A 25058-nucleotide genomic window follows, 5' to 3' on the forward strand; every position below is an offset into this window, starting at 1 on the left:
AGTCACAGTGTAGCAGTCATTAATGAATGCCAATGTGGCCTAAATTGTAATAATGCTAAGTGCAGGACTGTATACATGTAAGAAGAATACTGCATATAGCACAAAAGCATAATCTTTTACCCATATGACCCCTTGTGGGATGCCATACCAGCAGCCCCGACGCGCGTTTTGTGTGGGCTTCCTCCGGGGGACTTGGACATACAGTGGGGCAAAAAAGTATTTAGTCAGTCAGCAATAGTGCAAGTTCCACCACTTAAAAAGATGAGAGGCGTCTGTAATTTACATCATAGGTAGACCTCAACTATGGGAGACAAACTGACAAAAAAAATCCAGAAAATCACATTGTCTGTTTTTTTAACATTTTATTTGCATATTATGGTGGAAAATAAGTATTTGGTCAGAAACAAACAATCAAGATTTCAGGCTCTCACAGACCTGTAACTTCTTCTTTAAGAGTCTCCTCTTTCCTCCACTCATTACCTGTAGTAATGGCACCTGTTTAAACTTGTTATCAGTATAAAAAGACACCTGTGCACACCCTCAAACAGTCTGACTCCAAACTCCACTATGGTGAAGACCAAAGAGCTGTCAAAGGACACCAGAAACAAAATTGTAGCCCTGCACCAGGCTGGGAAGACTGAATCTGCAATAGCCAACCAGCTTGGAGTGAAAAAATCAACAGTGGGAGCAAATGAAAATGGAAGACATACAAGACCACTGATAATCTCTCTCGATCTGGGGCTCCACGCAAAATCCCACCCCGTGGGGTCAGAATGATCACAAGAACGGTGAGCAAAAATCCCAGAACCACGCGGGGGGACCTAGTGAATGAACTGCAGAGAGCTGGGACCAATGTAACAAGGCCTACCATAAGTAACACACTACGCCACCATGGACTCAGATCCTGCAGTGCCAGACGTGTCCCACTGCTTAAGCCAGTACATGTCCGGGCCCGTCTGAAGTTTGCTAGAGAGCATTTGGATGATCCAGAGGAGTTTTGGGAGAATGTCCTATGGTCTGATGAAACCAAACTGGAACTGTTTGGTAGAAACACAACTTGTCGTGTTTGGTGGAAAAAGAATACTGAGTTGCATCCATCAAACACCATACCTATTGTAAAGCATGGTGGTGGAAACATCATGCTTTGGGGCTGTTTCTCTGCAAAGGGGCCAGGATGACTGATCCGGGTACATGAAAGAATGAATGGGGCCATGTATCGTGAGATTTTAAGTGCAAACCTCCTTCCATCAGCAAGGGCATTGAAGATGAAACGTGGCTGGGTCTTTCAACATGACAATGATCCAAAGCACACCGCCAGGGCAACGAAGGAGTGGCTTCGTAAGAAGCATTTCAAGGTCCTGGAGTGGCCTAGCCAGTCTCCAGATCTCAACCCTATAGAAAACCTTTGGAGGGAGTTGAAAGTTCGTGTTGCCAAGCGAAAAGCCAAAAACATCACTGCTCTAGAGGAGATCTGCATGGAGGAATGGGCCAACATACCAACAACAGTGTGTGGCAACCTTGTGAAGACTTACAGAAAACGTTTGACCTCTGTCATTGCCAACAAAGGATATATTACAAAGTATTGAGATGAAATTTTGTTTCTGACCAAATACTTATTTTCCACCATAATATGCAAATAAAATGTTAAAAAAACAGACAATGATATTTTCTGGATTTTTTTTTCTCAGTTTGTCTACCATAGTTGAGGTCTACCTATGATGTAAATTACAGACGCCTCTCATCTTTTTAAGTGGTGGAACTTGCACTATTGCTGACTGACCAAATACTTTTTTGCCCCACTGTATTGTGCGTCAAGACTAACCTTATATAGCACCACCGCAGGTGTACATATTTCCAGCATGACTTGCGGAGCATGTGTGATGTGTATTGTGTGTGCCAGAAATTACATCACATCCGATGGCCTAAATGATGTGGCGGTTCAAGGGGAAATCCCCTATGACATCACTGACTCACACATGTCAGTAAAAAGGCGCCGTAAAACTACAGTATATTCAGGAAACAGTCACATGCCCAGGGCTGGACTGGCCATCTGGCACTTCTGGCAAATGCCAGAAGGGCCGCTGCCAGGAGTGGGCCGCTGCCGCTATCAGCGGCGCCGGGGCCGACTCCTCCCACCAGCGCCGACTCACCCCCTGATCGCCCGCCCCGCCCCGCATTCAACTATACCGGCATCTATGACGCCGGTACAGTTGAATGCAATAATGGAGGAGAGAGCGTCCGCTGTCGCTCCCTCTCCCATCATTCCCCGCTCTGCCTCGCTCTGACAATGTGGGTGCGTGATGACGTCATATCATTGCGCACCTGCTGAGTGGCCGGGCAGACTGCAGCTGCTGAGACCAGAGCCGGGAGCAGCACGGGGCACAAGGAGAGTGTTTTTTTTTTTTTTTTAATATATCAGTGAGTGATAACTCGATTGGGGGGCAATTGGGGGGCTGTATTACATTCTTTGGGGGCTGTGCTGTATTACATTCTAAGGGGGCTGTGCTGTATTACATTCTATGGGGGCTGACTGCATTACATTCTATGGGGGCTGGCTGCATTACATTCTATGGGGGCTGGCTGCATTACATTGCTGTATTACATTCTGTGGGGGGGGGCCTTATTAAATTCTATGGGGGCTGGCTGCATTACTTTCTATGGGGGCTGGCTGCATTACATTCTATGAGGGCTGGCTGCATTACATTCTATGGGGCTGGCTACATTACATTCTATGGGGGCTGGCTGCATTACATTCTATGGGGGCTGGCTGCATTACATTCTGTGGGGGTCTGTATTACATTCTATGGGAGCTGTGCTGTATTACATTCTATGGGGAAGGGCTGTATTACATTCTATGGGGGCTGTGCTGTATTGCATTCTATGGGGGCTTTATTACATTCTATGGGGGCTGGCTGTATTACATTCTATGGGGGCTGTGCTGTATTACATTCTATGGGGGTTGGCTGCATTACATTCTATGGGGGCTGTGCTGTATTACATTCTTCTGGGGCCTGTGCTTTATTTCATTCTATGGGGGCTGGGGTGTATTACATTCTATAGGGGCTGTGCTTATTACATTCTATGGGGGGCTGTATTACATTCTATGGGGGGATGTATTACATTCTATGGAGGCTACATTATATTCCATGGGGGGTTGTATTATATTCCTTGGGGAGGTGGGCTGTATTACATTCTATGGGGTGCTGTATTATATTCTATGGGGGGGCTGTATTACATTCTATGGGGGCTGTATTACATTCTCTGGGGACTACATTATATTCTATGGGGGGCTGTATTATATTCTATGAGGGGTGATTGCATCATACTCTATGAGGGGGCTACATTATATTCTATTGGGGGCTGCATTATGCTCTATGAGGGGGCTACCATATATATGCAGGGACTGCATTATACTATATGAGGGGGCTGCATTATATTCTCTGGGGGTTACATTATACTCGGGGGGCTACAATATACTCTGGAGTGGCATCAATATACTATATGTGGGCTGTATCGAGGACGATCGGGAATACTTTATACTATATGAAGAACTATGGGGTGCATTATACTATGGGAAGTGAATTGTACTACATGGATGACAATGGCAGTGCATTATACTATATGGAGCACTATGAGGAGTGTATACTATTTTGTGGACTGTGGCAGTACATTATACTATATGGAGGACTGTGGCAGTACATTATACTATATGGAGGACTGAGGAGTGTATTATACTATATGGAGGACTGAGGAGTGTATTATACTATATGGAGGACTGAGGTGCACATTATAATATATGGAGGACTATGGGGTGTATTATACTAAACAAGCAAAATACTGCCTATTCATCGAGTGATTGGATTGTTTATGTGGGAACAGAAATCTTTGTTCTCAGCAGCACATCACCGGTGTAAACTGTAGATTTGCTGCTGATAGCATGATACTGTATGGGGACAGATTGATCTAATTGTGATTGTTCTGTTCCCTTCATTCTTTCTCAGTTGGTGTAAAGAGGCCGGGAAACAAGCGAACGACTTCACTATTGTCAATCACACTCATTTAGCGGCCTGGGAATAGCGCTATCTCTACTGCTTTTTCCAGCCACCAGAGCATTTAATTCTGGTATGTGTAATGATTTTTAGGGTTGATGTCAGCTGCGTAATGTCAGCTGCTATCAATCCCTGCTGTAAGCAATGGAGAGGTGTCTATCAGACACTCTCACTACTAGCTCAGAGCTGGTGAGATCCAGCGACTCTGAAGAGCGTTGACAGTAGTAACAATACCGCTCTTCACAGTCGCCGAGCTCAGCACAAAACCCGGAATATCTGAAGAGCGGTGACGTTACTGATGTCACCGCTCTTCAGAGTCACCGGGTCTCGTGCTGCGCAGTGGAACCAAAAGTGGCTGTAGGCAAAGTGTATGGAGCATCAGAATGAGGTTCCATAGCCTTTGGTCGTCTCAATCCCTCATTATCTACGAGATCCAGTTATGTAGGTAAAGTAGCGGCTTTTCTTGGTACTGCAACTAAAAGTAATAAATAGGACTGAGCTGTAATGCTGCATACATTTGTAATTATATGGTATATAGTCGTGTTACACTCCCCTCACTTCTTGTAACCTACAAGTGTACAAAGATACTATACAGTCACCATGTGACAAGTGGGTCTGTGTAACTTCAAATGCCAGCGCTGAATTTTAGTCCCAGTCCGGCCCTGCACATGCCCTAACACTAAGCCCCTCCCACTATGGTGTAGTCCCTAACATTAACTGCTCTATCTTATCTTACACTATTCTACCTATCTTATACACTATGCCTTACATTATCACTCTACACACTGTACATTACAACAGAAAACACATGACACACTTTATACAAAGATGCAGAACACTATACACACATCGTGATTGGTGTCTTCAGTGGTAGGAACGCTGCAGCATGGTCCACCACCCTTAAACAGACATAGATCTGTAGTAGAGGGGAGGACGGAGAGGGAAGAAGAGTATAAATAGATTGACTGCTGCTCGACATGAGCAGGCTATGATCCACCACATTGCGTGATTCCAGACTGCAGGGAGGATGTTATCAGGGGGATGGCTGCTACTAGAAGATGGACCCCTGATCTGTGACATAACGTCCAAGAAGGGAGGGGGAGCACTGAAGACCAACTTCAACATCACAATTAATTGCAAGTACTGTTAGGGTTACATACAGAACTATTCATGCTTTCTTTATTGCTATGAAGGCATGGCCATTTCACACCAAAGACCGGATTAGAATGACAGATAATGCCTCTATACACCTCTGATATTACAGAATCCACCAAACACAATAGGGGTTGTCACAGCTCCCCCTCCCTTCACAATGACTTTAGCACACGCTCATTAGATGCTTCCAGATAGAGGATAGAATCTGAGTTTGTTCATTGTGGCTAAAGTACATGTGACTTTTAGTACATGTGACTTTTTTTAACTGGCAACAGCCAGTTAGAGTCTACAAAAGTCCCAGTGGCCAGTATGAAAATTGCCAATTTTTTTTAAAATAAAGATTGTGATATAGGAAAAATAAACATTGCCACATTTTTTTGTGTAACACAAAATTGATGTAAAAATAGGTCATTTTCTGATCGCTTCCCTTTAATGATTGAGAAAGTATACCATCCCTTCAGCACCCCAAAATTGAGCTACATAATATGAAAGACTTGGCACTCAAGAGTATACAAGTTAAGAGGGCAAATTGTTTATTTTGAGCTACCTAAAATAGTACAATGTGTTATAACAATTGACGTTTCCATTTACCAGCCAGACCTTCATCAGAAAGGTTGCAAATTGCTAAAGAGAGGAAGGATACACTTGTAGGCACAGTGTGATATTCAACAACCATCGCTGTGGTAGAGGCTACCATGTCATGGTCGGAACATGTGTCCTCACTAGTGTTCTCTGTAGGTTGAGTAATCTGAAAAGAATGAGTTAAAATAGTCTAATAATGAGTTTAATAAGCACAGTCAGTCCTTAACTCTGCAATTTCCAGAGTGCACATATTGGAGGGAACAGTGGTCCCCACTGCAGCCATGTCACCAGCCATCAGTTCATGACAATGCTACAGCTAGCACACTGTAGGCTACATTTATAAAAATGGAGCGCAACACATGAAACATGATAGTAGACTTCCCAATGGTAGATAAGAGCCTGACACCAATTTGTCATAGTGCGTAATAGACGTACCCGAAGACATGCAAGATGCGTGTGTGAGGAGGTGCATGAAGCGTTTAAAAAGGCGGTCGAAGCGTGTAGGGTGCACTAGGCACCTGAGACTCATCAACTGGTCATACTGTTGACTAGGGAAGTCACAGTGAAGCGGGGTGGTTGCCCTGAGAGAGATGCATCTACAATGCCTCCGCATAAAACAAATGATCATGTTGAAGAATGAGGAAGCCGCTCGAATTCTGGAGCTAGCGAGAGAAGCTCAAAGTTGGTTGGGTATTGTAGAAGATGTCGGGCAAGTGCCCAGAGGTCTAGTGAGGAAAGTCATCGGAAGATTTGGGAAGGTGATGCAAGAGATGGTGAATACGTCCGGTGTTATGAGAGTGAGCATTCCGGCTGATGACGAAGCCCAGGTCGTGGGTGAAGATGGGATGGTTCCATTCCTTGTCGTCGGATCCATGGAGAGCCTTGGGAATATCCAAATGCTCCTGGGGTATCGTGTGGCATACCTGAAACAGATAGAGCAGCTAAGGCGTGAGAGGGAGCAGATCAATATAGAGCTGCAGGAATTGGCAAACAGATTGCCACCTCCTTCAACTCACGGTACAGAGAGACGAAGAGGTTCTCTAAAGACCGGAAGTCCTCAAGCTGAAGCTAACAGAGGATATAGAGGTAAAGGGAAGAACTGCTCTCCGAAGAAAGACAATAGGAGACATCACCAACAGAGGGAGAACCGAAGGTGGCCAGATGGAAGAGCTAGAAATAGTGACTCCTCAGTTAGCTCAGGGCTCAGTGACCTAAGCAGGAGATCCTGTAGCAAACGAAATGACAAAGGGTTATCTTTATCAAAGGATGTGACGGAAATGGTTGACAAATGCCGACGAAAGGGTTCAGTAACAGGCCCTGACTTAGACATACGGTTTGACTGTCAGGGACGACTGAGAAGGGTCTCTGGTCGGTTTAGGACAGGTGTTCAACCCCACAGGTTTGAACAGAGGGGGGAATATGTGGTGTGACTGGTGGTCGCGTTGTTAATGGGAGGTATGTGTCAGAGGGATGGATGCTCCCTGCGATGCAACCCGGAGTATTTTGTCTTTAGTGCATGTGAGCACTAAAGATGTCGTTTAGTGCACCTGGGTCCGGGTTGCGGGTAGCTATGAGAGATGAGAGGGTCCGGCTACCCACATGCCTCACCTCTGGGTGGGGGCGCTAACTGTATGCTTTTCCCTGCAGGAGTTTGAGGACCTGCAGTGATGTCATGATCATGCGATCAATGCATGTGATGCTACCTCACCTGTGGGTGTGGTTACAAGCTACCTAAAGGAGGTGTGTTTAGATGCACATGGTAGGGAGTGTTTGGGAGTCTGTCAGTGTGGACAGATTTCCATGTGTCCTGGCTGGACACTACAGACAGGAGTCTGTGTATTGAGAGGAAGAAGCCCTTCTGTGTCTGTGGCTTCAGATAGAACCTGAGTGCTGGACATTGCACAGCCTGTGTGCGCACTGGCCTGAGAAGAGCAGAGCTCTACTATGGACTTTTATGCTATGTCGGCCTGATATACGGACTGTTTTCCTTTTTGTTGCTGCCTTGCTGGTTTATGGAGCAAATAAACCCACATGGACATTAAAGAGAATGTGCCTCCTGTTTCCTCCTACGCATCTGAGCGGGTACAAACCTTACAGTATGTAGTATGTATGTATGTAGTATGTATGTATTTAGTATGTATGTATGTAGTATGTATGTATGTAGTATGTATGTAGTATGTATGTATGTAGTATGTACAGTATGTAGTATGTATGTTTGGTTTTTTTTTCGTTCAACACATTAGCCGGATGATGGGACTACTACTGTCACTGGCTAATGTGTCAATCACTGTAGTAGGCATCGTCCGATGGGACTTGTAGTGTCCCATCAGACGATGCCTGCACACACGCACAGAGTCCCGGCACGCCGTACAGAGCCCCGGCACGCCGTACAGAGCCCCGGCACACGCTCAGAGCCCCGGCACACCGCACAGAGCCCCGGCAGCCCGCACAGAGCCCCGGCATGCCGCACAGAGCCGCGGCATGCCACACAGAGCCCCGGCATGCCGCACAGAGCCCCGGCACGCCGCACAGAGCGCCGGCACACACGCACAAAGCCCCGGCAGCCCGCACAGAACCCCGTACACACACAGAGCCCCAGCACACACGCACAGAGCCTCGGCATGCCGCAGAGAGCCCCAGCACACACGCACAGAGCCCCGGCACACCGCAAAGAGCCCCGGCAGCCCACACAGAGCCCTCGGCCCGCTGCACAGCCCCGGCACACCCGCACAGAGCCCCGGCACACACGCACAGAGCCCCGGCACGCCGCACAGAGCCCTGGCACACACGCACAGAGCCTCGACAGGCCTGCACAGACCCCTAGCAGGCACGCACAGACCCCCCCACGGTCACGCACAGACCCCGCCTGCACATACACACACACACGCAGTCTCCGTCCACGCACTGCCCACACTCCATTATAGTGCATCATTGCACTATAGGAACTTCCAATTCCAGTATCCGATACCACAAAAGTCTCGGAACTCGGTATCGGAATTCCGATACAGCGAATATCGGCCGATACCGGATATTTGCAGTATTGGAATGCTCAACACTAGTTAGGTATAATCTCACACAGCTCTGCAGTGAGATCAGGAGAGCAGAGAGCGGCCATCATACATCACACTGGTAACTCCCCTTCATGTAAAATAATCTCTGGAGGCAGATTTTTAGGGAGATTAGTGTCGGCACATAGTCCTGAACAGCAAATAGATATAAGAAAAATGTGGATTCCTCTGGAATAAGATATTGGATGGCAAATATCAAGGTATCATGTTATTCAGCTTCCTATGACTGACATGCCCATATAGATGGCTTAGGAGGGGTCATCCTACTTACAGAATCCCTTTAAAGGGAACCTGTCACCCCCTTTTAGGGCTTATTTGTGGCCACCCTATTTCAGGGCTTATATACAGCATTCTATAATGCTGTATATCTGCCCCTGATATGACCTGTAAGAGAAGAAAAATAAGTTTTATTATACTCACCTGTGGGGTGGTCCAGTCCAATGGGCATTGCTGGTCTTGTTCCGGCGCCTCCCATCTTCTTTCGATCCCCATCCTCTTGCTTGCTCCATCTTGATGATGCGTCCCTGCATCATCCACACAGACTCCCCGGCATCGGTGCTCCTGCGCAGGCGTACTTATTTGCCCTGTTGAGGGCAGAGCAAAGTATTGCAGTGCGCATGCGCCAGGAAAGGTCAGAGAGGACCGGCGCCTGTGCACTGCAGGACTTTGCGCTGCCCTCAATGTGTCAATTGCAATTTTATTAAATTTGAGCAAATTAAACATTTCCTATTATAAAATAAGAGCAAGCTCCTGACTGGTTCTGATCTACAACAATCATATAGAGTAATGAACAGCCTATATAATATGGATCTAATGCAAGGAAGAACCCAGAACTCAGTGCAAGTGCACAAATTGTAAATATGAAAAATCACTATGTCCAAAAATATAGCCAGCCATGTATTGAAAGGCTAAGAATATGGGCAGCTAAAGTGATCCAATAATGAATGATGGAAGGAAAGTTTGGGACAATGAATGAGGGTCTTAAAAGACCAAGGAAAGTAGGAAAACTAGGTAATGATGAAGGAAGCCCACCACCCCTCATGCAAAGTTCCATGATGGGCCCAATGGATAAATCTTAGTCTCTTCTATCCATTTTCTGACTTCTTGTTGTCTTGGAAAGGTACCCACTGGGATTTTCCCACAATGACAGCATCTACTGGGGTGGTTTATGTAAGTGTTTTCCATGCAGTGATCAGCCAGCTATTAGAGCTTAGTGACAATGACACATTTCCAATTCTTTATCTTTTTAAAAGCTTTGAGACAGCACAACCTGAAATGCACATGAAATATTTATTCACTTGAGTCATACAGTAAAGAGTAAGGTTTCCTAACTGACTCCTGAATATACAGACACAACCGGGGGCCCATGTTTATCATGTGCACAAGATACTTTATAGATCCTCATGCAGTCTACATTCACTTTTGCTATACAGGTACATGCCCGTGATCAGGAACAGCAGTGTTTTGTGTGCTGCGTCCAAACCACTGTGGTCTACTGTACAAGCATAGTGGATGGGATCTGTAGATGTTCCATGCCCACTGTGCTTCTATTAGACGCTGCGCAAACTCAACCATGACACGGGTTTATGGTTCATGCCGCTGCATGTAATTTTCTGTTGCGGAGAAGCTAGTCTCCTCATCAGAAATTTCCACAATAGAATGGATGCGGTAAATCTACATGGTTCATTGAACACATGCGGATTTACCTACGTGATTAGAATGCAGCATTTTGGACCCAGCGACAATCCCTTGCGTCCAATCCCTGCTACTTCCTGATCAGCCTAAGAGTTGTCATTTTGGAAAATTTATGAATGAAAGGAGTTATTCTAGAGAACTTTTCTATATAGCATGTTGAAATTAGAGCAGGTAGCAGAGTTAAATGTATTATGTAACCGTGAGACTGCATTCCCAAGTTAAGAAAATAAAGGAAACATTTTATTAGCCCTATACAACATTATGATACCAGAAAACATTTTATTGCAGCCAAACCAGCAATGCTGCATTGGACAAACCTTCTTTGCATCTCCATCACCGGATTTGTCTTAGATGTCTAATTGGTGGGGTCTCACCTCTGGAACACGCACCAAAATTATCCTGTCTCTGTGCTGCAAGGTATAGAAATTACACATGCCCTTCCATAAAGTTCAGAGAGAGCGGCAGACCCACCTACTTGTACACTTAGCGTGCTCCTGAGGTACATGTGAATATTCTATAGATGATTTGTAATGTACATCTTTGCGAAAAGGTCTGCAGCTACCAAATATGTTTTCATTTGATGACAGTGAATGGTAAAATTTTAGTTTCTACCAGAGGCAAAACCTAGAACCTGCAGCTGAGGATAGATGTCATGACTCAGCTGTCGGGTGACCTGGGAACAGGGGCTCCTTCCCTGTCCCTAGCACTAGGGGGTGCCCTAGCTCACCCTATTCCCTGGGACACTTCTGAAGGTGAAGATGTCGGGGCCGCCACCCTTGCATTATCTTCTTAATCAGCCCTCCGTCTGTTCTCTTCCCTCACCCAGGGAAGAGGGGGCGCTACTGTGCACTGCTGTACACCAACCTGACGGAAAAAGCAAAACGAACAAGGGTAAATGGAGATGCCAGTCATACAAATATTCATTCACATTTAACAGTGTAATGCATCGGGAAGTGGAGGATGGGGAAAAACCAAAATAAAAGGAGGGAAGGGAATTATCACACTTACAAACCCACACATCAGTCACAGATAACTCCTCCAAACTCCTTCTCATATAAGTACGAAAACATCTCTCCTCCCAGCCATGCAGCATAAGCTAGCTCTGACGCAGGGGCGGACAATGACTGCTTGGGGCCCCTGTGCAAGAAATGTGTCTGGGCCCTCTTCCTTTTATGGTGACAAAGCTATATATACAGTAGTGTATATATATATATATATATATATATATATATAATCTCAGGTCCTCCCAAGACCTCCTTCTCTCCTCCACGCTTATTCGCTCCTCACCCAATCGCCTCCAAGACTTCTCCCGAATATCACCCATCCTCTACAATTCTGTGCCCCAACACGTCCAGTTATCCACCACATTTGGATCCTTCAAAAGAAACCTGAAAACCCACCTCTTACAACCTGTAATGACCACACGGCCACCTCAACACCATCGGATCTACTGCAACCCTCAACCTACTGTCTCCTTCCCCATAATCCTGTAGAATGTAAGCCCGCAAGGGCAGGGTCCTCGCCCCTCTGCAACAGTCTGTTATTGTTAGTTTTGTTAACTGTAAGTGATATTTGTATTTTGATGTAACCCCTTTCTCATGTACAGCACCATGGAATTAGTGATGATATATAAATAATAATACTAATATATACTGTATATATATATATAGATATATATATATATATATATATATCTATATATATATATCCACACACACATACATGTATACATGGTCTCCTTTATTATGTATATTGCCATATTGCCATCCCTTATTATACAGTGCCCTCTCTTGCTATGTACAGCACCGTCCCTTACATATTGAATTATATAGAGCCCTGTTTTTTTATTACATACCGTCATGTCTTGTTAGATGTAAAATGCAATGATGGCTGATGGAGCATGGGAAAGCTTCTTTTCTAATTGAGGAGCTGATGAACTGGTCATCTGGTCACCGGCTCCTCCATCAGCAATCATTTTATATCTAAAAAGAGAGGGGACTATGTAATAAAAGAGGGTGCCGTGAATAATTATAAATAATAATAATAATTTTACTTATATAGCACCAACATATTCCGCAGCACTTTACATTATAGAGGGGATTTGTACAGACAATAGACATTACAGCATAACAATAAACACTGATCAAAACAGATACCAAGAGGAATGAGGGCCTTGCTCACAAGCTTTTAATCTATGAGGAAAAGGGGAGACACGAGAGGTGGATGGTAACAATTGCTTTTGTTGTTCAGGCCAGCCATAGTGTAAGAAATGGGTGTTCATATAAAGCTGCATGAACCAGTTAACAGCCTACATATGTAACAGTACAGACACAGAGGGCTATTAAATGCATAAAGTGTATGAGAATAACAAAATAAACAAGAATACACGATGTAAGAGACAGTACTGTACTTAACAGCAGAGGAAGCAATATAATAAGGGACGGCACCATATATAACTAGAGAGGATAGTACGTAATAAGGGACGTGTTATACATAATTAAAGAGGAAACTGTAACTAAGTAAGGTGTTATACTGAATTAGTGAGTACACTATATACTAAGGGACTGTGTTATACATAATAAGTACATACACTATATACTAAGCGACTGTGTTATACATAATAAGTGAGTATAATATATACTAAGGGACTGTGTTAGACATAATAAGGGATAATAATGTCTTCCTCCACCTCCCCCTGTTCATAAGTCTATTATAAGTCCCCCTTCCTCCCATCCCAATCCCCAACACCCCTCATTATCCGCCTCCCCCGCATTCCATTATTGTCCTCTCCCCCACACCATCATTTCCTCCTCCTTCACCACCACCCTTATTGCCCTTTCCACCACCACCATCATTGCCCTTTCCACCATCTCCATCATTGCTTTCTCCACTACCACCCCATCATTGCCCTCTCCATCACTCCCATCATTGCCCTTTCAACCACCTCCATCATTGCCTTCTTCCCCACCTCTCCCATCATTGTCTTTTCCACTACCACTTCATTGCCTTCTCCCCCACCTCCATCATTGCCTTCTCCCCCACCCCATCATTGCCCTTTCCATCACCTCCATCATGTCCTCCTCCCCCACCACCCCCATTTTTGCACTTTCCACCACCATCATTGTCCTTTTGTTATGATCTGGTGGCCTAGGAGCAGCATGAGACGGACTCTGGAGAAGGTGGTCCCTGTACTGACCGCAAACCCTGAACCTAGCAGCGCAACTAGAAGTAGCCGTGGGGGGTACCTAACACTCCCTAGACCCCTCGGCGCAGCCTAAGATCTAACTACCCCTAAAGACAGAAACAGGAAACCTATCTTGCCTCAGAGAAAATCCCCAAAGGATAGATAGCCCCCCACAAATATTGACTGTGAGAGGAGAGGAAAATAACATACGCAGATATGAAATCAGATTTTAGCATAGGAGGCCATACTAGCTAAAAAGAAAGAAAAGAACAGAGTACTATGCGGTCAGTATAAAAACGCTAGAAAATATCCACCACAGAAGATACGAATCACCACATCTGACTAAAGACATGGGGGGTATATCTGCATCTCCAGAGAAATAGCCAGGCTGCAAAAAATCCTTCACAGACAAAACTGGACAAGACAAAAACATGAACATGCACAGAACTATAAGGTCCACCACAGGTGGACAGCAAAAACAAAGCCAGGACTTATCTATGTAGAAAAGCACAGCAAACTGGAGAGACCAGCAGGAAAGTGAATCCTGCAAGAACAATGAACAACTGGAACTGACTAAAGGATCCTGCAAAGCTATATACCCCAGTCAGTTTTGCAATTAGTAGATACACATGTCCACTCCTGCAATCCAGGCACAACTGCATTACCCTCTACAACCACCGGAGGGAGCCCAAAAGCTGAATTCACAACACCTTTCCACTACCACCATCATTGCATTCTTCCCCCACCACCCCATCATTGTTCTTTCAATCACCTCCATCGTTGCTCTTTCCACCACCTACCATCATTGCCCTTTCCTCCACCTCCATCATTGCCTTCTCCACCACCTCCATCATTGCCTTCTTCCCCACCACTCCCATCATTGTCTTTTCCACCACCACCATCATTGCCTTCTCCCCCACTCCATCCTTGCCCATTCCACCAACTCCATCATTTACTCCCCCCTCCACCCCCATTATTGCCCTTTCCACGTCCTCCATCATTCCCTTCTCCCCCACCACCATCATGGCCCATTCGACCACCTCCATCATTTCCTTCCCCCTCCACCACATCATTGCCCTCTCCATCACCCCATCATTGCCTTCTCCCCATTACCCCCATCATTGCCCTCTCCTCCACCTACACACACACAGACACACACAGGACCATTCACCTCTTTGCACATTCCCCCGCAGCGCTATGCATGCATGCAAACACACACCACCACTCATCTCTACACACATACACACACAGCACACATACATGCAACAAAACAAACACACACAGCACCTCTCACCTATCCACATGCTTTCCCATAGCTGAAGCATAACCATCGGCAGCTTCCTTTTTCAGGCACAGCCGGCTGCTGAATGATTACATCATCCAGCGGTGCTGCTGTCTGTGTGAGAGGAAGCGCGGGCAGGAAGCAGGAAGGATCCCTGCAGTTCCGCTCCGCTATTTTCTCTTGTAGGGAGCGGAGCTGCGGGAGCTCTCCCTGCCCACCGCACATGAAAAAAATCTGTCAAGGGGCCTCCGGAGCCTCGAGGCCAGATAAACAGGCCAGATTGCCCTTATCATTAGCCACCCTGCAGGGGCCCCCTTCCACCTCCGGGCCCCAGTGCAACCGCACAGGCTGCACATGCAGTATGTCTGCCCATGCTCTGACGATATGTTTCAGTCAGGACCCAGATTATACAGGAGATAGGAGTGGCTAACCAAGCTCAGCTGAGAGCTCAGACCCCAAGACCTCCCAACATGGCCGATTAATCCCTGTTCTGCCAAAAGAAATTTACACCAATTAATAAGAAGGTGAAGTGCTTTTATTGAGCGCAGGAGTAGGAGCAATCAGACTCTGCAGTCTTCTGGCTCCTCTTTGCTGCGGTAACCCTGTAACAATAGGTCTGATGTTAAAAGTATTTAGGGGCAGCACAGTGGCTCGGTGGTTGCACTGTTGCTTTGCAGTACTGGTATCCTTGGGCTTGAATACCACGAAGGACAGCAACTGCAAGGAGTTTGTATGTGTTTATGTGGATTTCCTCCCATACTCAAAAAACATACTCATAGGAATTTTAGATTGGGAGCCCCAATGGGAACAGTGAGGAAAGTGTTGTATAGCACTGTGGAATTAGATGTGCGTAAGATAAATAATTTAGCCCCTAAAGGAAACAAAAATCCTGTTCACTCTGTATACTGTAAAATGTTCTCCTATAAGGGTATGTCTGCAATGGATGTGGCAAAATGTGGAGTGCCTTAACCCACACCAAATCATGCAGAAGTGGTTGCAGAAATGTGACACTGGCTTTTACCCTTCTCACTGAGGGTGTATGGGGTGAAGTTTCTTCTTGCGGAAAGAGGCAAGCTGGCGTATGGAGATGTATAGGCCATGCAATGCTCCTCTTGGAATTTAAATCTGCAAATAGCCTCTTCTGAAGGAAATTGACTTCTTCTGTGGTGCCACTTATTAGATGTAGCAATCCTAAAAGTCACTATTGACGCTTTATCGAGCCTTGCCATATGACTTAGGATAAGAAACCAAACCAGAAACTCCATTTGCAGACTAGTATTTTGTGGTGTTGCACCCTCCTCACTGCAAAGCAAAAAATCTGATTTGCCTGGATGAGAGGCCTCTGACTGTTAGTCTAAGAGGGACGTTTTTCCTTATGGAGAGTGCCAAGGTGGCGTGAGGAGACTTATAGGCCATATAGTGCTCCTCTGGGAATTTAAATGTGAAAATAGCACCTAGCACCTTCAGAGAGAAAGAGGACTTGATCTCTAGCGCCACCAATTGGATGTAACAATCCTAATAGTCAATTTTGACCCTTTAACGAGCCTTGCTGTGGCAACATAAAATTTGTAATTAATTTGTTACATGAGCAAGAGTTTTAAAAATCTCATCTGCAATAATGATAGAATATTACAATTATATTTTCTGAGCGTGAACCAGTGGCAGAATATCTGCTGCATATCTGACCAATGTGGACATACAGGATAATTCAGACGGGGCAGATTTATTGCAGAAATTGTTTACACTGCAAAAATTTGCGCACATGCTGCAAAAATAACCCCATTCATTTGTAAAAAATGGAGTTTACTAAGGTGAATACTAAGGTCGAATTCAGATGTTTGGGGAGCATGGTTCAAGTATAGATCGTGATAACTGGATCGTCCGGAGATCTCCTGAGCTGAACTCCGATATATGCCTGTGACTCCGGTCAGTCCGGACATCATGGTACGTCCATAATCAGACAGAGGTTCACACATGCGTAAATTCAGCTTAAATCTTTACTCTACATATAGCTCATTAAACATGGCACTCTATGGCGAACCAGAACATGGAATCCAGGCAACCCGATTTTCCACCCTTTCTTGATATGTTGACATTCAGGAATATCTATCTGTTGTTATACTAAAACGTTTTATGTAAGCATTGACTAAATAGCTTGTGCCAAATAAAAATCAAAAATATATATGTTTGGTAGCCATGTTTTTCTTTATTGCAGCTAGAAAACTTGTTGAACCAACTCAGAGGTAGCCTCTTATCACTCTATTTTCATCTGTCATTTTATTGGCTTGGCTTCTATATTTAGGATTTTGCCTAAATTATTTTATTAAAATAATTAAAATATAAAATATAATTAATGTCTGGCATTGATGTAAAGTATAATAATTAGTAACCCGGAAGAAAATTAAAGTGTTTTTCTATACGAACCAAATGATCGTGAAATTAGAAAGAATTTATTCATTCGAGAAGATGAGAGTAAAAGGAAAAAACTGAGAATAAAAAGGGTGAGAAGGAGGGGAGTGAGCGAGACAGAAAGAGGGGGAGGGGATGTGTGTATGAGAGTGAGAGACACACAAAGCAAAAGGGTCTCCTTCAGCCATCCAAGAAACCCCCCCAAAGCCAGGAGCCAATGTGCTGATAACGCTGAGGGAGACAGATGTGAGACTGCAGCTGTCATTGAGGGGGGTAAAACCCAGGAGTAAGGGGGCCACAAGCATCATTCAGGATGGATCGGCAGAACCTGGAATGGACCAGCGGCAGAGAGGGGATGGTGAGTCCAGGTAGCTGCTGCTATCTCTACCCTTCTCTCTGAGAGGCAGCGCAGATCTACGGGGCTAAGCTCCAGCCATTTTACACACATCATTACTGGCTCTACAGAACATGGAGATGCATCTCTGGGCAGAGGGAGGTTGCTAGACTCTTCATCCCATATTGAGGTATCAAGCGCATGTTCCAATGTAAGGATACTTTATGTTTAGGAACCTCTACTTGCTATGCTGCTTGTCTGTTTGTTTGTTTTTTTGTGCTTCTGTTCCAATGTTCCCATCCCCAATAGCGGTGCTGTGGCCTCGTCTGGCTTGCAATGGGTTATTCTACTATTTGGAGGGGACCTATTCCCACTGTACAAACGGCTCCGCCAAAGGATGATGCTTCACACAGCCGAAAGTGACAGCTGCAGCTAAAAATAGAGCCAGCTCCACTGGGCTGCTGGCAATGCTGGCACTGGTGCACATACCACATAGAGTTAATAAATGCTGCAATGGGGGGGAGGGAGCCAAAGCTGGATGGGTTTTTACAGTGTTTGTGGAATAACATTCGGGGCTTATAATTTGGTTTCCGGAATGAATAATAGAGTATGATTGTGTTTCTCCGCGGCCATAAGCACTCAGATATTCATATCACATCGGAGGAATGAATGATGTGCTAGAACGGTAGGCTTTACACATCGCACCATGGAATGGAACCGCTGTGCATCCAGGATCCGGGCCTGTGTACTGGAAGTGATGTCATATCCGAGAGTATGATGTCACTTGTTGGATTCTAAGGCGTAAGTTACTGGTGATGATGTATGAAGTCTTGCATATGAAATCATCACAAAGCATGCGCTTCATAAAGCCATCATAAGATACAAAGAATAAGCCAAAAAAAGGCAAATGTCTGAAATGTAGGATTCGATTCCGTGTTACAGGACCTCCCCATAGCGGCGAGGCCATGTGTGCACTACTCCTGTAGACTACAGCCGTCCTATACTCTTCCGTATATTCTGTGAACCTGCCTACCTCACTTCCCGCAGTGACCTCCAGTGGAAGCCTCTGTTGCTAGGAGGAAAATGCTTCGCTCTCTAGTACATCCCTAACTCCAGTGTCACCGTCGCTTTCCTACTAGAGGTTCGCGGCCCTATGTGCTGCTGACTGATGCGATTACTGCTTACTTTACTTGGTCGTGACAGGGAGCGTTGAGTATTGTCTTGGATAATGCATATTATGTCTCTTCAGCCATTGCCATTGTTGTATCATTAACCCAAAAACTGAGGATATATTCCCAGAAGTCATTGCAGGTCCATACCCAGTGTGAATTAGCCTTCTAGCCTCCAGGTTTTAGCAGAACAATCTGTTTTATCGAATACTGTATTATAGAAGTAAGTAAAGCCCTGATATGGTTTATTGGTTTATGTAAGTATTCATTAAACAGGTACGCAGAACAATATAATGTAATATAGAGCATGCTTCTGACAAGGTGTTTTGGTACAAAGTTTGGAGGCTATCTATAAATTCCGGCAAAGTGGCTTCTTCTGGCCGTAATACGCTTTATCGGGACGATAAAATAATCCCTAGTGAATGGGATTGTACTGATCTCCCACAAACTGATGTGTGAATAATCCGAAGGGATTTACCTAAGCGATCCTTGATGTTTGAGAGTTTACAGAGTCTCTGCTCAGAATTTTGTTACAATATTTTCCATAAAAAATATAATTGATCTTTGCTATTTAGGTACTCCGTATTGTGCAGGATGTTGGTTCTTGCTTGTTTTTGTGTACAAGGCATCTTATTGCTAAATAATAAGTACTGTATATTTTATGTGCTTGTTATACATTTTACTCATATTATTGTTATATGCACATACAAGTGCATCTCACAAAATTTGAATATCATCAAAAAGTTAATGTACTTCAGTTCTTCAATACAGAAAGTGAAACTCATATATTATATAGAGTCATTACAAACTGAGGGATCTATTTCAAGTGTTTATTCCTGTTAATATTGATGATTATGGCTTACAGCCAATGAAAACCCAAAAGTCATTATCTCAGTAAATTAGAATACTTTATAACATCAGCTTGAAAAATGATTTTAACATCCAAAATGTCGGCCTACAGAAATGTAAGTTCAGTAAATGCACTCAATATTTGGTTGGGGCTACTTTTGCATCAATTACTGCATCAATGTGGCGTGGCATGGAGGTGATCAGCCTGTGGCACTGCTGAGGTGTTATGGAAGCCCAGGTTGCTTTGAAAGCAGCCTTCAACTCATGTGCATTGTTGGGTCTGGTGTCTCTCATCATCCTCTTGACTACACCCCATAGATTGTCTATGGGGTAAAGGTCAGACGAGTTTGCTGGCCAATCAAGCACAGTGATACTGTTTTAAACCAGGTATTGGTACTTTTGGCAGTGTGGACAGGTGACAAGTCCTGCTGGAGAATGAAATTTCCATCTCCAAAAAGCTTATCGGCAGAGGGAAGCATGAAGTGCTCTAAAATTCCCTGGTAGACGGCTGCGCTGACTTTGGTCTTGATAAAACACAGTGGACCTACACCAGCAGATGACATGGCTCCCCAAACCATCGCTGAATGTGGAAACTTCACACTAGACCCCAAGCAGCTCAGATTGTGGCCTCTCCACTCGCCACTTTTCCTCCTGACTCTGGGACCTTGATTTCCAAGGTCTAGTGTGAAGTATCTACAATCAATGATGGTTTCGCGAGCTGACAGCTATCTATTATGAGGGATTATGAGGGATTTAAAGTTGACCATACACATGCAATATTTATCTGCAGACCTTTGGCGAAATTTGCTAAGAATTTGATGCCTGGTGTCGTCAAACATATAAAATCACCAAGTGCCACTAAAATAAGCTGGATCTGCCGATAATCTGCAGATAAATATTGCTTGCGTATGGCCGCTTAATGAACCGGTAGCTCATGTTCTTCTAGCTTCTCCTCAATACACTCACCTTTCTCATTACTTCCGTAACCGGTGGTCCTTCTTCACCTCTGGATTTGCCACTTGTAGAAAATGTATGGAAAAATAATAGGGAATTATTTTCAGCTCTTAAATTTTTTTAATAATTCACTGAACTCTTAAAGGGGTTGTCCACTACTAGGACATCCCTTTGTTAAATTAAGTGTTCGGCTGGGATAAAATAATAAAGCCTATTGTCGCCTTCCATGCCGATGCTGTTCCAGCGGTGACGGCACTCACGGTCCCAGCGCTGTGATGCGGTGTTGTGACACGTGACGCCAGTGCCTAACAAGCACTGGCATCACTGTCTCCGCCTTCAGACAAGCTGAACATGAACAGGAAGTCTGAGATCAGCTGCTGCCTGTACGTCATCTTCATGGAGACCGTGACACCAGCGCTGATTGGGGGCCCTCAAAACAATAAACTAAAGACATGTTTGATTTTGATATGGGTCTCGGATCAAATTCGCATTTAGTCTACGAGTCGGGAAAAGCTCAGCAAACGGATGGAATTCGAGTTCTGTCAGTTTTTCACTGTTTGTTAAGAGAAACTTGAGAATGCACAAGTGCAATATGGGTCTTTGGGAATGGCAAGAACTTTTTAAATGGTTTTCTCTGTTTCTACACCTTATGGTGGCTCAGTGGTTAGCAGTACAGCCTTCAAGCTCTGGCGTGTTGGGTTCAAATCCCACCAACGGCAACATCTGCAAAGGAGTCTCTATGTTCTTCTTGGGTTCATGTGGGTTTCCCAGTCTCCAAAGACATCCTGATAGGGAATTTATATTGTGAGTATGAGGTCTGTAAATGCTATGGAACATGATGTTGCTGTATAAGTAAACATTATATTGTGGGGGAACACAAAGTAATGAGCTGCTTGCCTAGTGATAAGCGAGTGTGGTTGGATAAGGTGTTATCCAACCATACTCACGGGCTAACCGAGTGACTTTGGTATATATGTTGAGTCCTCGTGGCTGTTTGACAGCCACAACACATGCAGGGACTGCCTGTTAGGCAATTCCTGCATGTGTTGCGGCTGTCTAACAGCCGTGAGACATGCAGCCGTGGAGACTCAAACATATTTTTCGAGCACGCCGATGACACTATGTTTGCACACGAGCATGCACGGAAAACACCTTATCCATGCAAGTTCACTCATCACTAGAGATGAGCGAATTTGCTCAGGTTCCCACTTATTCGGCAAGCTATAGCGCTTGCTGAATAAGCTGCAGAGGGAACTCGGCTTCCTGGATCGCGCCGGCCGATCAGCTGATCGGCGCCGCAGCTGAATGTGTCGCGGCTGTGTCACAGTCACGACACATGCATGCATGTATCATGACTGTGACAAGGCCGCAACTCATGCAGCTGCGGCATCGATCAGCTGATCGGCCGGCGCGATCCAGGAAGCCAGGTTCCCTCTGCAGCTTATTCAGCAAGCGCTATAGCTTGCCGAATAAGTGGGTACCCGAGCAAATTCGCTCATCTCTACTCATCACTAGTAGGCAACATTCCTTTTATAGATTTTTGCTGCTGATACATTGAAAACACGGGTCCATATAGAAGTGGTGGCCACGTTAGGTCAAATGCTCACCTCGTTTAAACTATGGGCAATGGTTGGTGAATCAGTTAGGTAATTTGTGTTGAGAAAAGGAAACATTTCATTTATACTGTGTATAATTAGTTTGTTCATGCAACCTGCACAGGAGAAATGCAATGATCCTTATCACACCATGTCCAATGTTATATAACAATCCAATACAACCACTATGACTTTGGCAAAAACTGAAGAACGGGGAATCTTTAACCGTTCTCCTCTCCATTGATTTTCTAAAATGCGGATCAGTCTGATTCGCTACAAATCTGGAACCTTGCAAATCAATTCCATCATTGTCAGCTACAAGATTTCCCAGGTCTGTATCTGACACTACGATGACTGTCCATAATCTTATAAAATGATCCGCGTTTCTTTCTAGACTTGTACAGGTACCGGTAGCTTATAAAACAATCCTCTGCACTCTCTTATATGCTACTTTTCTTTGTGGGCAGTATGCCTAATGTATTCTGAATAGTTGTTGTAGAAAAGAGGACAATTTGTCTTGCAGCATGTATGTGTTTTATAACCTTGTGCAAGTGTCTTACTGCTTTAATGAGCATCCACCAAGCGGTAATATAAATCATTGATCTCTATGGGGTTGTATAGCTGGAGATTTGTGCACACTTATGCACAATTGGAGAATCCCCACAGAACAGAATGCCTTTTTCTATGTGGGTCACCTATGAATGACGTAAGTGTGCATGGTCTTAGACAGGAAATTCTCGTATTTCCTATCTTATCGTTACTGGATTTTTCCTATATTAAATATATATGATTCCATTCCATGTAGGCTGGATACAGCACATAGGAATAGACCTGTGAGGCAATGTGTTCTGTGTATAAAAGTATATACACTGAGCTAAGTTATATCCGGTAAATTATGTAACTTGCTATTAAAGTCATTAATGGAGGCTAGGTACAGTAAGGTGGTCTCCAACAATCTCAATGACTGCGCAGGGCCTTTCTGATTTTTGGCTTCATTGGAGAAATGGCTGTACAGATGCTGACATGTCATTTTCAATTAAATCAAAGTTCGGTCTGAATGTTTGGCCCCGTTAAAATAAAAACACCTATGCTCACCTCCCGTACTGGCGCCTTTCCAGCAGTGTGGGCACTAGCGTTCCCGAGGTTCAGGTGAGATTGTTAAGTCATGGGAGCCCTGTCCCCACCTTCAGACCTATACATAATCAGCAGGAAGTGGTCGGCCAGTCAAAGCTCTCACTTTCTTTTGATTGGATGTCTGAAAGTGGGGACAGTGACGCCAGTGTTGATTGGGCGCAGGGCTCATGTGACGTAACAACCTCACGTGAGTCACGGGAACGCAAGTGCTGACACCGCTGGAACGGCGCTGGCACTGGAGATGAGTATAGGTGTTTTTATTTTAACTTAACCAAATATTCAGACTGGAAAGGAGTTGTCCTAGTAGTGGACAACTCCTTTATAGAGGTTTTCCACTTTCTAGAAAGTGGACTCCAAATGCTTTAAAATACCAACCAACAGAGCAGATATTCCCTGGGTCCAGAGCCAGCTCCCGATCGCTGCTCCAATTGAGGTGTTTGTGCTTCCGCGGTGATGTTACAACAGCAGCATAGATACTTGCTGCCACTCAGTGTTCGGTGAGCTCAGTAGTTGGAACGAGCCGCTACGGTCAGTAATTGGCTACTTTGGTGATGTGCACTGTTGACAAGATGTCACTGTTGCAGCCAAGACTGGAGGAGTGGCGAAGAGCTAGTGCTGAACCCATAGAGGATGAGTACTGGCTCTGTTTGCTGTTTTAGGTGTTGAAAAGGGTTTGGGGTCCTCTTTCTTGAAAGTGGGAAACCCTTTAATTTTAATAGAGTGACCATACTTGTATGCACTAGTGTATAACCTTCCCAATGAATCTCCTGTTCCTGAGATCTGTCTATTGTGATCATTGTTTTTTAGAGCTATTAAAAGCTTTAACACATTGTGTTATATTATTTTCTGAAGTGCGTGACACATATACATGTGTAAAACTTTAAGAAACATAAGTAGGGTGTGATTCCAATCCTAGCTAATAGCTATACTGTATATACTCAGTAATAAGTGAAAGTATATCTTAACCCCTTACCGGCATCGGACGTACTATACCGTCCGATGCCGGCTCCCCTGCTTTGATGCAGGGCTCCGCGGTGAGCCCGCACCAAAGCCGGGACATGTCAGCTGTTTTGAACAGCTGACATGTGCCCGTAATAGGCGCGGGCAGAATCGCGATCTGCCCGCACCTATTAACTAGTTAAATACCGCTGTCAAACGCAGACAGCGGCATTTAACTACCGCTTCCGGCCGGGCGGCCGGAAATGACGTCATCGCCGACCCCCGTCACATGTCCGGGGGTCGGCGATGCGTCTCCATTGTAGCCATAGAGGTCCTTGAGACCTCTATGGTTACTGATTGCCCGTCGCTGTGAGCGCCACCCTGTGGTCGGCGCTCACAGCACACGTGCAATTCTGCTACATAGCAGCGATCAGCAGATCGCTGCTATGTAGCAGAGCCGATCGGCTTGTGCCTGCTTCTAGCCTCTCATGGAGGCTATTGAAGCATGGCAAAAGTTAAAAAAAAAAGTTTAAAAAAATGTGAAAAAAATAAAAAAACATAAAAGTTTAAATCACCCCCCTTTCGCCCCAATCAAAATAAATCAATAAAAAAAATATCAAATCTACGCATATTTGGTATCGCCGCGCTCAGAATTGCCCG

General features: G+C 44.8%; 1 protein-coding gene across 4 annotated transcripts in view; it reads left to right on the forward strand.

Moving 5' to 3' along the window:
* Positions 1 to 25058, forward strand: part of ARHGEF9 (Cdc42 guanine nucleotide exchange factor 9) — a 626906-nt gene that overhangs the window by 298974 nt on the left and 302874 nt on the right. Inside the window, exon 1 of one of the 4 annotated variants that reach the window (XM_069747209.1) lies at positions 17534 to 17782. The exons of 1 other annotated variant lie outside the window; for it this stretch is intronic. In XM_069747209.1, the coding sequence (XP_069603310.1) occupies positions 17738 to 17782 (45 nt within the window). In that variant the 5' untranslated portion in view covers positions 17534 to 17737. Of the gene's footprint in view, positions 1 to 17533; positions 17970 to 25058 lie in introns of those variants that run through there. 2 more of the 4 variants (XM_069747210.1, XM_069747211.1) reach the window with 2 other exon arrangements.

The sequence above is a fragment of the Ranitomeya imitator genome, chromosome 2 (assembly GCF_032444005.1).
Source record: "Ranitomeya imitator isolate aRanImi1 chromosome 2, aRanImi1.pri, whole genome shotgun sequence".
NCBI classification, from domain to species: Eukaryota; Metazoa; Chordata; class Amphibia; order Anura; family Dendrobatidae; genus Ranitomeya; species Ranitomeya imitator.